The sequence below is a fragment of the Pseudophryne corroboree genome, chromosome 5, assembly GCF_028390025.1.
Source record: "Pseudophryne corroboree isolate aPseCor3 chromosome 5, aPseCor3.hap2, whole genome shotgun sequence".
NCBI classification, from domain to species: domain Eukaryota; kingdom Metazoa; phylum Chordata; class Amphibia; order Anura; family Myobatrachidae; genus Pseudophryne; species Pseudophryne corroboree.
The window spans coordinates 144,675,822-144,691,455 of NC_086448.1; the positions used below are offsets into that span (position 1 = coordinate 144,675,822).

A 15,634-nucleotide genomic window follows, 5' to 3' on the forward strand; every position below is an offset into this window, starting at 1 on the left:
TCCCTCCGGCTCCGCCGCCGCCACCCCCGGCTCCTCCGCCGCCGCCTCCTCCGCCTCCCCCGGTGGTGAAGTGTCCAAAGCCGGCGGCGGTGTAGTCAGAGCCGTATCCGCCCAGCGGGGAGTGCAGGGAGCTCTGCAGGGTGCCCGGGTGCAGCGCCGCTCCGGCTCCGGGGCTCTGCACGTCTATCCAGCCGGCCCCGACCTCCCACCAGCTGGAGGCGCCTCCCGCGGCCGCAGCGCCGACGTCCCCGCCGTGCGATGGCTTGAACCAGGACTCGTAGGGGTGCGCCATGCCCACCCGGGGGTAGATGCTCTGCAGCCCGTCCACCGAGGCGTGCACCTTGGACAGGAAGACCGGCTGGTGGTGGGAGGCGGCGGCCGCTGCTGCTGCAGCCGCTGCCGCCGCCTCCTGGGATCCCCCGCTCACCGGGAACACCGAGTACTCGTTAGCGAAAGGAGAGGCTGCAGAGACCGACCCGCCGCCGCCGCCCCCTCCACCGCCCCCTCCGGAGGAGGTCAGGGAGAAGGCGCTGGATCCCGGGGAGCCCCCGCAGCTGAACGAGTCCGAGACCAGGGCAGCGGCCGCCGCAGCGGCTGCAGCTGCTGCCGCCGCCGCTGCGCTGGAGGAAGACGAGCCAACCCGGTGTGAGGAGCCGCCGAAGCCGGAGAGGGAGCCGGAGCCCAGGGTGCAGCTGCCGGAGGAGGAGGCGGACGATGAGCGTTTCCAGGGGTGGAATCCTTTCCCGAAGGAGCCGGAGCTGTCCGACAGGGAGGACGGGGACGGGCTGGGGCTGCCGATCTTGTTACAGGTGGCGGCCAGCATGGCCAGGGGAGTGGGTCCCAGCCGGGGCTCTTCCTGGGGGGAGAGAGGGAGAGAGAGAGGGGGGTACACGGTCAGTGGGGGGCGCACATCACAGGCAATGCTCTGCTAATGATCACTCTGTAATACCAATGAATTTATATATATATATATATATATATATATATATACATCTACTGTACATAATATACATACTATCAGTGACATTACTGCTTATAATATGATAATACTGTATCTGCAATAATCATGTTATTGTGCTTAGATTCTATGAAATACTGTGTCTACAATAATGCTGTATGTAGTATAATACTGTATATAATGTACATAATACTGTGTCTACAATAATGTTATATAAATTATTGTGTCTAGAGTAATGTACATAATATTTTATCTAGAATAATATGACACATAATAATGCCTAGAATTATTCAGACAATATTCTATCTATATCTAATTGAATGCTGTATATAAATTACATGACGATCAATGTTTCTCGAAGAAAAACTTTTCAATAAAAGTTACCAGACATTAAACACGCGGTAACGTCAGATATATGTAAGGATCTTATTTTAAAAATAACAAAAAAAAAAAATATTACTTTAAATCGATTGAATAATAATAATAATAATAATAATAATAATAATACTTATTATTATTACTATTATTAATAATCATCATCATCATCATCATCAATATAAAGGACACAGCCTTTAACATTTAGCATACTACACAGGTGAGTTTTGCACAGGATACTACATATTAATATTCATGAACAGCAACTATTTTAAAGTGACTTGAAGAAGAAAAGCAAATCTTGTTTTGTGAAAATATCTCTTTACCACATACACAATAATAATCACACGAGTTGCTCTCTCTGAGATGTAAGGTGATTTCTTATACCAAGATCACAAACTTCGTTCCAAATGAAACATATTTTCGGAAACAGTCTGTATCAGAGTTCCGAACATTCCAAATAAATAAATAAATAAATAAATAAATACACAATAAAATAACTAAATGATTAAAAGAAACAACATGACACCCCCAAACAGATAAAAAAAAAAAAAAAAAGCAAATGAGTTGAGTCCTAAGTATCTACTACAATGTGCGTAGGACATCGGCAACCTCTCAGGCCAGAGACGGAATAGTATAAAACAAATAGTAATAAAAAAGGAACAGAGTATATAATAAAGATAGAGAAGATAAGAGACCATGTAGACGTACCTTGCAGAGAAGAGGGCTGAGAGTTATTACACAGGGCAGCCGGTATGTGTTAGGAGGATGTGTCTGCTGCTGCTGCAGTAGTCATGTAAGAAGCCAGCTCTCCTCAGGAACGTGCTGTAAGGTGGCTGCTCTCACTGCCCTCAGTACCTTATCCTCACTCCCAGTGACTCTGCCCCCTTCACTTCCTTCCTCCCCTCTCACTCTCCACTCCCTCGTACTACAGGACTCAATAGGAGACTGATAGCCCCTTGTCTGGACTAGGGCTATTTTAACCCCTCCACTAGGCACTTAAAGGGGAAAAAAAAAAAAAACAGAATAAAAGAACTAATTAAAGCAGCAAGAAAATCCTTAGACTCACCCCTAGTAGAGAAGTTGCCATCACACAGTGCCCTCCTCAGAGGATCTGTTTTATAGGTATAAATCAGAGCAGTGTTTTTTTAGAGGTGTGCAATACAATGAGCAGGTCCGCCCATCCCAGCACAATTGTAGCTCCTCTCTGGCTTTGAAGTACCGCTGAGCCCCCAGCAGCCAATCACAGGCGTCGCTGGGTCCCACAGACCCTCTGCTGAGTGAGGTCACCCAGCCCTTGTCGCCCCCCCCATCTCTCTCTAGCAGGCAGGGGGGCCTGGAAGCAGGAGGGAGGGGAAGCAATACAATGACATCTCCCCGGCGTCCCCCCTCCAGCCCCCCCACTCCCCGGTTATTGTACACAGCAGTGTGACGCCGCTCATCAGTCTCTCCTGCTGCAGCTCCCTCTCCCAGCCCGCCTCCTGATCTGTAGTTACACTGCCGTGCACCCAATGGGCAGAGGCTGCCTGACACATACCCGGTACTGTACAGGGTGCAGCGTGCGCTGTCCTCTCACCGGCGATAAAGTTGAGCAGCTTCTTCCAGAAACTCGCTGGCACAAAGCTTATTAGACAGATGAGCGCTAGACGGGAAACATTTACTGGCATAGAAGGGGTTAAGTGCAAAGAGAACTATTCTGCAGAGGTAAAGCCATCTGCCACGCTGTGGGACTACAAGAGAGGCTGGTAGGGCATGCTTGGACTTATAGTTCCCCAAGCAAATGTAAAGCCTTATGTTTCGGATGGCCTGTGGTCATGGGCGCAATGTACACTCTGGTTGTTATTATTATTATTATTACTACTACTACTACTACTACTACAGACTCACTGCTCAGTCTGGTTTACATTACACGTACACTGTACATTATGGGTGGTATTGTTATTATTATTATTATTATTATTATTATTATTATTATTATTATTGCAGGCATAATGCAGAGCCTGAGTATTATTACTACAGTAAACTCTGGCAATTAATATTACAGACACATAGCCTGAGTATTATTATTATTATTGTTATTATTATAGGCACAATGTACAATTTGGGTACTGTTATAACAGGCACAATGAAATATCTGGGTATTGTTATTACAGGCACACCGTACTGGGTATTATTTTTACTACAGGCACACTATATAGCCTGAGTATTATCACTACAGTACACTCTGGTTGTTATTATTATTATTATTATTATTATTACTACAGGCACAGAGTACATTTTAGGTATGATGATGATGATGATGATGATGATTATTACTACTACTACAGGTACACTGTACACTCTGGCAATTATTATTACAGACACATAGCCTGAGTATTATTATTATTATTATTATTACTACAGGCACAGAGTACATTTTAGGTATGATGATGATGATGATGATGATTATTATTACTACTACTACTACTACTACAGGTACACTGTACACTCTGGCAATTATTATTACAGACACATAGCCTGAGTATTATCTTTACAGACACACTGTACACTCTGGTTATTGTTGTTGTTGTTGTTGTTGTTGTTGTTGTTATTATTACTACAGGCACAATGTACATCCTGAGTAGAATTATTATTACTACAGGCACAATGTACAGTCTGAGAATTATTAGTACAGGTACAAGTACAGCCTGAGTATTATTATTACTACAGGTACAAGTACAGTCCGGGTATTATTATTATAGGCACACTGTAAACTCAGGTTGATGTTGTTTTTAATTACCATAGACACACTGTACAGCCTTAGTATTATTATTGCAAGCACACTGTATAGTCTGGGTATTATTATTATTATTATTATTATTATTAGTAGTAGTAGTAGTAGTATCATTGACATCATCATTAGTGCCTCCTGACATGTCCCCGCCGCTGGGGGTAGGTGCATGGCCGGACATGATATGAATAGATGACAGGGTGATACCTGCACTGTGATCCTATGCAGGGAAGTGTATTAATGAACTGCTTCCCCTCTGTGATGGGTGACGGGGAACATAAACGTCGTGTTTATCTCTCCCAGATCCTCTGAATGATTTTAGCCTGGTGAGAAGGCGTGCCAGCCCGGCCCAAGGGGAGGGAGGGGTGGGACAAGGAGGGGACTCCGTTTAACAAATAAAAAAGAATTAACTTCATTGCTTTGCTCTGCTCTTGTAATGATATTCATTTCCAGGATCTAATGCACACTTGTTTAAATTGGGAACTTAACCCATCCAATGCCTGGGGATGTGATGGCAGCTAAGGGGTTATTAATGCAAATATCTATACACTCTCACACTCGTATAAACCTTACATGTACTATATATTCGGAGATTAGTAATTCCTGTGCAACAATAAATTCTCAGTAGTGTCCTATCGTTTTCAATGTTTGCTTTTTTAATAATTAGTTTTTCCTTTTACTTTATACCTCTTTAATTTATTCCTATGAAATGTAGAACATGTAATTATTTCATTACATAATATTTAGAATTTAATTTTGTCCACCTAAAAATGTATTTATCCAACAAACTCTCTTGACATTGTTACATATAATATGGATACAGTAAAGGCCACCTGTACCGAATCACTAAGAATTAACCATAAATATATGTACCGTTAAACTTTATAGAACACAAATCGTGAGGATTTTACAGTTTTGTATTAAAAAAAATCTATGTAAATATATACACACACACACATACATATAAATATATATATTTATATGTGTGTGTGTGTGTGTGTGTGTATATATATATTTATATATATTTACATAGAGATTTTTTTTAATACAAAAATTTAAAATCCTCACCACACACACACACACACACACACACACACACACACACACACACACACACACACACACACACACACACACACACACACACACGTATATATTCAATGTATACAATTACACCAGCTATTAAAGACTATTGCGTGAACATGAGGTGTAAAGATTTTTTGTTTTTTAATGTTCATAAATAAATCAGGATCTTCCAAGCGGTAAAAATTCCCCCCTCTGACCGCAGATCGCACGGTGTTGCGGTAAAACCTGTGCGATTCCCCTAATGCCGGCAGCAGGTATTAGCATTCCGGCAGCGTCCGCAGCATAAATTTCATTTGAATTTCAAATTTAATAAACCAGGAGGTTTTTAATCATCCCCGGTTTTATTTGTTTGATATTAACATGCTTATTGACCGGGTCTGTTGACCAGTTTGATCATTACAGGACAGCAAAAAGTTAATTAAAACGACCACAGCTCCTTAATCATATCATCTGTCTCATCTACGTCGCTTCCTTTATTACAGGCGATGATGGATAGTATTCCAGATTAATTTCTCTGTTTCTTCGATTTGGACAACAGCTTTTGGGACCTAATTTACATCTTGCAAACAACCTTCAAAGAAGTGACTTGTCTGCTTCCAGTAGTCCTGTAAAATTCCCAGCGATCTCCTCATTTTTTGTAGAGGGGAGAGTGAGAAAGCAGCTTCACCCTTCCCGCAATGTAGCTATGCAATGAATAACTAGCTGCGAATATACGGTTCTGATATTCAGGGTTCAGTGATCGATCTATCTATCTATCTATCTATCTATCTATCTATCTATCTATCTATCTATCTATCTATCTATCTATCTATCTATCTATCTATCTATCTATCTATCTATCTATTCTATCTATCAATCAATCAATCAATCAATCAATCAAACAAACACACATTGCGTTTATCCTTGTTTAAAAAAATCTCTGAATATATTGTGTGATATAGATATTTTTTCCACAAACACCAGCTAATTCCTTAACCCAAACGCAAAAGCACTGGTGTGTATACAGTGCCCCACTTCGGCAGTCTAGTGTTTACTAAATAAGGATGCTACATATGCTTTCTCTTGTATTCAAACCTCTAACCTGCTGTTCACAGTCACACACACACACACACACACACACACACGCGCGCGCGCGCGCGCGCGCGCGCGCGCGCGTGTGTGTGTGTGTATATATCTATATGTGTGGGTATATATATATATATACACACACACACACACACACACACACACACACACACACACACACACGTATGTGTGTGTGTGTGTGTGTGTGTGTGTGTGTGTGTGTGTGTATATATATATATATATATATAGGTTTATAGTCTTAGCGCACGTACTGTACATGGAATGCAGCAGATTTAATCAGAACTCGGTGTAACAGCCGCAGACTATTGGTGCCAGAACACAGCCGCCACACACTCCTCACAATGACTAATATTGAGCACATGTGCCTTATTATACATATACATAATATATGTGTAGGCACTCACTAAATTAACTATGTGCATTTAGTAAGATTAAATAAAGTCCCTGCTATTCACTTATAACCCTACAAATCATCCGCCTCTGGTCTGTTCAGGTAAATCAATAAAAAGATGAACAGTGTAAATTCCTTTGCCATAAACTCAATGTATAGAGATACAGAAATCGCTGTCTTCTAGTTATTGTTTCTGTTCCTTAGCTGGGAAGGATGAGTCTGTGCTATTGTACCATTTTCTGCCACTTTCTCACTGGTCCAGGTTTATGTTACAGAAAGAAAAAAAAAATCCACCCATTTCCACCCTGCCCTGTATTGATTTCTGTTCATGCTCCCTTTACAGGGGTGGGGATGAATCCAGAAAACACAGCTTCTCCCCCAGACGGATGACAATTGTAATCGCAGTTTGGAAGATAAATGTTGCTTTGGGAATTGTTCTTAATTAGAAGTAATCTGGGAGCTGTTCTGGCTCCGCAGCTTTAAGCACACATATGGTCTAAAAGTCGAAACTCGCATTTTATAGGGGCAGCAGCAGAAATCTGGGTATTAAATAATAAGGAAAGTTGCTCAACACCAGTCAGACACCAGTTCCGTATTAAATGGGAACGCGTGGCTTTCTAGCAAAGTTAAATACGCAGTTGTCATTAATGCGAGACGGGATTTTTAAGGGAAGCACAGATATTGCGCTCCCAGCAACAGGATCTCCTTGTAATACACCTGTATAATGCAAATCACCTCCTCTAGTTGGGGGAAGGAAGGGGGGGTGTGGATTCTATGGTGTAGCTCTACCACACAAAAAGTGTTCGTTTCCTATGGATAATGGTGACATTATTACGATAATGGTGACATATCTAGCATCTTTGGACAGTTGTCACTACTCAACGAAGTTCCAGACGACCTGTGACCATGGTGCAGAAGAGTGCAGTAGAGTGATTGACTCCATCCTCTCTTTGTTCTGTAAAACTTATATATCATTAAAGCATAAAATCGAATTCTCTTTCTTTCTTTCTTTCTTTCTTTCTTTCTTTCTTTCTTTCTTTCTTTCTTTCTTTCTTTCTTTCTTTCTTTCTCTCAACAGAAACTGTTTTTTGAAATAATATTCTACCTATCGAACACATTTGAAATATCACATTTAGCAGATCTGAGGGGCAAAAGGGAAAAAAAATTCCTTTGCTTTATAAACCAGTCCTAATTACCTGCCAGAGCAATTAGCTGAGTCTCAGGAAGAAATTAGATGGCTCAATGTAGCATACATAATGCGAATAATTTCGAAGGAGCCCAGGACGTGGGGCTGCAGCAGGCACCAGCCTTGCACAATGATGTCTCGGCACAAACAGAGGTAGAGCACCGGGCTATGACACCCCTGGCTGGGATTCAGCCCCAGCAGCATTTACATAGTCAGACTCAGACACACAGCTCTTCCAGATCACAGTAATTAACACATAGATACTTCAATGGCTAAACCTGCTTTCCAGATGATTTTTACAATGCAGCTTTATGTCACATTTGGCAGTTTCAATAGCTGGAGTAGGTTTCTGGCTGCATTTTTACTATCATCTGTTGAGCATATTTTGCCTTGGTTTAAATGGCAGAATATTCCAAAGCGAAGTTTTTAGATTGCAGCTATTATTGGTAAATGCGAGGCTGTTGGAGAAGTGCAGCTGTTTCCCTGAATGTTAGTGTTCATCTGGCATACGTACAACCCTGTTGTCATAATACAATCGTATTTATCAGACCCCATCCTATTGCAGCCATGCTACACTGTAAGCAAGGCTGCATACAATTTGTGGAACCCTACATATTAACAAGATACTGACCAAAACAATATTTGTCCATTGTAAGCCTTATCATTTCAGCATGCTATTACAGAATGCTGGAAGTGCACTGAGGAGTAGATATATCAATAATAATTCAATTGTTCTGATATTAGCCTGGAGAAAAACTACATTTAGAATGAAGTATCAATAACACATTAAAAAAGGGGCATAGTCTAATAGATAGTGGGGTCTCACTGCCCCCTTTTCTGTTCTTCAGCGTGATTATGTGCTGTTGTCATTGTGTATTCAATTTGTCTCCCTGTGCAGACTATACTGGGGTGTCAACCCCCCAAAAAGGAAACAAATTATTTGAAATATAAAAATATGTAACCAAGGGTGCACTCACTTGTTTTCATTAATTTGTTTTTATTCAATTTATCAATAGGGTGAAGCAAAAGAGCATCAACGTTTCGGTCCTGGATCTAGACCTTCGTCAAGACAAAGGTCCAGATCCAGGACCGAAACGATTATGCTTTTTTTCTTCATTTATATGTTCTAAGTCCTTCTTTATTGAAATTATTACGGTAATGTCTATACATTATACATTATATGGAATGAGGCAGTAATATTTGGTACTTATGCTACGTACCTTTGCTATGGAAAGCCATTGTGTATTGTGATTATGCTCTTATACTGTTATTGGTAAATGTCACTAGTTTACACTGATCAGCTTTGTGGCACTTTGTGTCACCTTATGTATAAAAGTTAATAATAATAATAATAAGTCTAATAATAATCTATGTACATTTTGGAGCATGACTTTGTGCTATTAATGATGCTAGAGATGAGGCATGATAATATTAAAATTGATCACACACACCATTAGGTAAGGATTATTTTCACACCACTGATGGGTGTCAGAGACAGGATTAAAGGTTTAGGGTTAGTCATTCAAAGGCAATGTATAGGTTAAAACTGTATATATATTTTTTACTACCCAATTACTCTGCACCATGACACATATTATATATGGCTCCTCGTGCTGCCACCCTTCCACTCAGATATTCACACAATAATGTTCCAGATTTGCCACATATGTTGATCACTTAAATTGTGATGGTAGAATTAATGCCCACTCAGTTACAGAGTTCTCACAGTTTTGTAACTGAAAGGGATCTGGGGCAGAACAAAAAGTTGATACTGCAGGGAGCGTACCTGCTCAGTCTTCAGTGTTTTTCCCTGCTTTTGAGTTTACCTATCTACAGTGTGCATTCTGCAGGGTATGGTTGTAAGGCTGGCAGTCCTACTCTGCCTGCTCAGTTACAAAAGCGCACACTTCACTGCTTGAACAACAGTAAAAGAGAGCATGATGATTTACCTAAGTATAGTGTCTTTTTGAGCTGAGAAACACACAACATAAGACTACCTTATATTTGTATAACTATAGGATTGTCTTCTAAGTTAAAAATGTAATCTATGGCCATGTTATATACAGTACAATAACACATATTTAGATATATATGGTAAGTATAGGATTCTGCATATACATACATACATACATACATACATACATACATACATACATACATAATTTTGCATTTCTATATAAGTATTTTACTAAATGTATTTCCAAATGCCAAATACAGATGGGCCATTTTCAGTGAATGCAAAAGTGGGGCTGCTTCCCATGGAATAGAATGCCTTGTTACTGATGTGAGTGTAGAGGTGAAAGGATATAGTTGTTTTGTAATCTCCCAAGGCTGTTTTATATTTTCAAAGGTATAGCTTGGAAGCTGTAATATCCTTTTACACTGGAATGATCTTAATAGCTCTCCCCAGGTATAATCCATAAATTTGCCTCTGCATTACCATTAAGTAGATTGTAGATTTTGTATGTGTAACTACATGACTTCATATCTAATAGTTTCTCCTATTGTACAATCCAAACGCTGTTTTAGGACTTCATGTAGTGATAGGAGCAAATCAGCTAAAGGGGCCAGATTTGCACCTGAGCAGCCATATATAGCAATGCAAGGGGTGCAAATGCAGATTTTTGGATCCAGGGAAAATACTGCCTAGTCTAGCACTGCGATTTAGGGCCAAATGTAATAATCTGCGCAATTCTGTCGAGATATTCAATAGATTTAGTGTGGCAATTGGTTTAAGGACAAGGGGGTCTATTTACTAAGCTTTGGATAGAGATAAAGTGGATGGAGATAAAGTACCAGCCAATCAGCTCCTAACTGTCATGTTACAGACTATGTTTGGAAAATGTCAGTTAGGAGCTGATTGGCTGGCACTTTATCTCTGTCCACCTTACCTCCGTCCAAGCCTTAGTAAATAGACCCCTATATCACAGGAATCGCAACAGCTTCTTCAAACAGCAGGCTATTACATTTGGCCCTTAGAGTTCACCTAGGTTATTTGCTAAATTGTGAATGTACCTTTTGGAAATTTAAATTTTGTCCTGTATTTTCTCCTTTGCAGAAAAAAATCCTGGCTACATCATATACATAGCACAACATCACTAGTTATAGTTTCTGTATAATGGACAGATGAAATGGATGAGGGTGTGCATGGATAGATACTGTATGTCTTTGCCTTTGCACAGTATATATATTTTTTAAATTCAACACATTTTTTTTTACCATCCTTTATTCATATAGCATCCTGTATTGATCAACTGCCCATAGCCATGTGTCTGGATAAAGTTGATTGTAAAGCACAATTTATTATTATTAATATTATCCTTTATTTTTATGGCGCCACAAGGGTTCCGCAGCGCCCAATTACAGAGTACATATGCACATAATCAAAACAGGAAAACAGTGACTTACAGTTGAAGATAATATAGGACAAGTACAGGGTAACTAAGCATAACTACACCAGTAAATGACAGAGATAAGTTCCAGGTGGCCAAAAAACTGCGTGATTTGGGCAGTTGAGGATTATTAAAGTAAGAAAAGGATAAGTAAGCACATGAGGGAAGAGGGCCCTACTCGTGAGAGCTTACATTCTAAGGGGTACTATCGGTACAATTTCATTCAGACATAGTATGTTTGTGAATTGTTTTATTTATTTATTACCAGTTATTTATATAGCGCACACATATTCCGCAGCGCTTTACAGAGAATATTTGCCCATTCACATCAGTCCCTGCCCCAGTGGAGCTTACACTCTATATTCCCTACCATATGTACATGCACACACACATTCTTGCTAGGGTTAAATTTGTTGGGATCCAATTAACCTACCAGTATATTTTTGGATTGTGGGAGGAAACCAGAGTACCCGGAGGAAACACACGCAAGTACGGGGAGAATATACAAATTCCACACAGTGAGGGCCATGGTGGGAATCAAACCCATGACCTCAGTGCTGTGAGGAAGTAATGCTAACCATTACACCATCCGTACTGCCCATTCCGTTAATTTTTTTTCTTTGAATGCTTTGTCTGGCTTGCAGAAGTCAGAGGGGGCCTGATTCAGATGTGGTTGTAGTGTGTACTGCTGATGCGTGCTTGGAAGCAGCAGTGATGCACAGATATGTCAATGCAGCAGGAGGTGTCTGGAATACATAGATGCCTCCTGCATGCATTTGTGATCCAGTGCTGCATCCTAAGACGCAGCATCAGATCACCTGCGACTCAACAACCAGCTGAGTGACCCATGAGGTCACACAAGCCAGCCACCGCAGCTCCTACCGAGAGGCCAGGAAATCTCTCCATTCTCTTCCTCTTCTGATGGAGATCTTGGCTTTGACTCCCCGTTTTGGGAAACGACTGTTGTCACCACCCCCTTCCTGCCCCCAAACGGCTGCAGACTGTCAATCAATTGATGTCTGCAACCGTTCTGCTTCTAACAACGCATGCATATTGCAGGCCCTGCACATGTGCAAGTACTGATCTGTGGCCTAACTAGCCAATGGGAGTCTGGGGGCGGGCTTATAGAGGAAGGAGGCGTGAATCTGAGGGGGTCATTCTGACCCGATCGCTCACTGCAGTTGTTCGCAGCGCAGCGATCAGTTCGGAACTGCGCATGCGCCGGCGTCGCAGTGCATCGGTGCATGCCGGACGGCCGAAGGCCGTCATTCCATAGCGATCGCCTCTGCCTGATTGACAGGCAGAGGCGGTCACTGGGTAGGAGGGGGCGGCACGGCGGCGTTTGGCCATCGTTTTGGGGGCGCGGTCCATCCAATGCAGGCGTGACCGGACCGTGCGGGGGGCAGGCCGCAGCGGCTGCGTGACGTCACACGCAGCCACTGCGACCAGGAGCAGCAACGAGTAACTCCCAGTCAGCCGCAGGAGCTGCGCTGGCCGGGAGTTACTCCACAAGTATAAAAGCATCGCTGCTGTGCGATGCTTTTGTACTTGTGCGGGGGGTGCGGACAGATATGCGGGGCGGGATAGCCCTGTGCTGGGCGTCCCCCTGCATGTCTGGGAACATGATTGTAGCTGTGCTAAATTTAACACAGCTACGATCAACTCGTAATGACTCCCAGAGTCCCAGGTGCAGCAATGGTTGTGAAACACACAGCGCTGTCAATCCCTGGGGTAAGGTCACCAGCGTATATATATTACATACAATATTACACATGTTTATATGTGGTAACCACCCCAAAATGCAATTTGCAATCGGCGCTGCAGCCCACGAACAGCAGCGGCCACTGAGGACAGGTGGGCACAATTTACTTAAAGTATTCATTGTTGCTGAATTTCTCAATGAGAAACTTTTGGCCAAGTGGTGCAGTAAACATATTATGATACCCTAGGCTGCCGTAATTCAAGAAATCTGGTTTACACAAAGAATAAGAACTGAGAAGGTTTAGCCAATCAGAGCTCAGAGAGATGAAGGGGCGGGGTTACCATGGCTGTGCAAAGAGGAGCCTACAAAAGATGTGTTGCAGCCGGGATACACTGCACTTGCCCCAGGTACTATTACCACTTGGTTGGTGGCGTGGACCCACCAACCAAGTAGGAATTCTGGGCGAGTTTCAGGATTCAGTTTGTTGGTAAAATGCCGGCTGTCGGAATTTCGGCATCAGTCTCCTGAACGCTGGGATCCCGACAGCCGGTATAGTGACTGCATCCCGTTGCAGCCACTAGATGTACATGCTGTCATTCCTAGGTTGCTTAACATGAGGCATCTCCCTGATGAATTCTCAGCATTGGGTTCAGTATATTATGTCAACATTCACCACGTCAACATTCAGAATGTCAACAATGTCTTTTGTGGGTTAGTCTAAGCCAAACGCTAACCCTAACACTAACCCTAATCCTTACCCTAAAACCAATGTTAATATTTTCACTGTGTCTGCATTTTAGAGGTACAATTGCCACAATTAAAAGTAGATGTGGATCCCTGGCACTGGCATATCTATGGGCCCCTGGGTCCAGAGGGGTTCACACCACACACCCTGCACCCATTTTTTCAATACTAACCTCTGCGGAGTCCGATGGCTACACTAGGTGGTGCGCAGATCTCCGGGAAAATGGTGCAGAAGATATTTTTCTGGCATTTTGTGCATACGCAGTTGCAGTAGGGAAAATAGCAGCTGTGCCATATTCCCAGAGATCTGCACAGCACCTAGTACTCAGAGTCATTGTCACTGCCGCTGCTTGCTATAGAGGAGGTGGCCCAGACGGAGACTGCACATGGGCCCCTTCCTCTCTTAACATGTCCCTGATCATTGCCTCCTGAGTCCTGAAAGAAACTGAGGACCAAATTCAGAGGTGTTTGCAATGCCAATATTTGCGCAGTTGAGTAATTTTGAGTTGCTCTGGGTATGCATGTGGGTGGTCTTGCGATGGAGGTCGCAGTGCGAATTTGGCCGCAGTTTGATTGACAGTCAGTGAGCAATTGTGGGAGGCAACGGAGGGGTGGTGAGTTAAACGCAGGAGAATTACGGCCCTATTTTGGGAGTGTCTGAGCCTGCTACACAGCTGTAAAGGCTATGGAGGATTAGTAGCAAATTATGTTCTGAGCAACCATAGGTCTGATGGTGCGTCTTTGTATGCAGGAGGCGCTGCCAGTGGTCGTCTCTGTTTAAACAACAGTGGCTGCATAATTAGAATATTGTTGTTGTTATGCTGCGTGCGTATAACTCAATTACGAATATAGCTGTGTCCACCTCTGAATCAGGCCAATGCACTTCATGCTCTCCATACAGCGGAGTCTAAGGATCACTTTTCCATTCTCCTCCTGGATCTCACAGCATTTTCCTTGTTCACTACCAAAATGTCAAACTGCTCCTTTAGTGTCTCTAACACTGCACATCCTTCCCTTCAGTCCTAATCACTGCTGGGATGACACAAGGGGATCTTCTAGGACCACTGGGAACTCTTTTACTCAATTAGCCTCCAGTTGCACCTCTTTGCTAACAATACCTAAATCTACCTCTCCTTCTCTGACCTCTCCTCTTCTGGAATATCTCTGCTATCTCCTCATTCATGTCCTAATGCCACATAAAATTCAACATGTCCAAATAAAACCCTTTTCACCTTTTCTCCTCCCAGAGCCACCAATCCCTGATATATATCTCACTGTTATTACCATCAGAGGCTGGTTGGCAAGGGGGGCAGGGTGCCATCTGCCCCCTAGGCCAGTAAAATTTCAGTTACAATGTTTAATCCCCCTGCCTGGCTGCTGAACAGCAGGGGATAGCAGAAAATGGCTGCCCCCATAGCAGGCTATAAGAAAATGATCACTGCTGACTAATGGGGAGCCAGGTGTCCTTTACCAAGACCCTAGGGACTAGAGAGTGGATAAAGGGGTTGGGAGGAGGAGGATTGGAGGAGTATTGGAGGAGTTGGGCTGCTCTTCCTTCTGCTGTAGTATGTACAGGGAGGAGGAGGCTGAGGCCAGTACAGTTTGGAGCAGTCTAGAATAGTGCTATGTGAACTCCCTGCATAAAGAGTGAACTTCTAGGCCAGCTCTCACCTCTGGAGAGATTGTATTGGGAGTCAGCAGCTGTCTGCAAAGTGAAGCAGATAAAAACTAGTACACTGGTATTGTACTGTATAGCTCCACCTCTGCCCCCACCTTCTAGACACTGCCACTGTTAAACTCTACCCCCATGTACTGTGTAGTCCCTCCTGTTCCCCACTTTATATACTCTGTCACTGTGTAACCACCCTCTGACCCCTGTGTACACAGACACAGTGCATCCACCCTATGCCCCACCCTGTGTACACTGGTACTATGCAGCCCCAT

The 15,634-nt window shown here is 42.9% G+C and overlaps 1 protein-coding gene across 2 annotated transcripts in view; it reads right to left on the bottom strand.

The window, feature by feature from the left end:
* SP8 (Sp8 transcription factor) overlaps positions 1-2,507 on the bottom strand; it is a 4,927-nt gene extending 2,420 nt beyond the window's left edge. The window contains exons 1-2 of one of the 2 annotated variants that reach the window (XM_063924820.1): positions 2,403-2,507; positions 1-856 (exon numbers count right to left, since the gene is read on the bottom strand). The exon at positions 1-856 is cut by the window's left edge and continues 2,420 nt beyond it. In XM_063924820.1, coding sequence (XP_063780890.1) covers positions 1-856; positions 2,403-2,423 — 877 coding nt within the window. In that variant the 5' untranslated portion in view covers positions 2,424-2,507. Of the gene's footprint in view, positions 857-2,044; positions 2,381-2,402 lie in introns of those variants that run through there. The other variant, XM_063924818.1, reaches the window with a different exon arrangement.
* Positions 2,508-15,634: the final 13,127 nt, after the last annotated feature.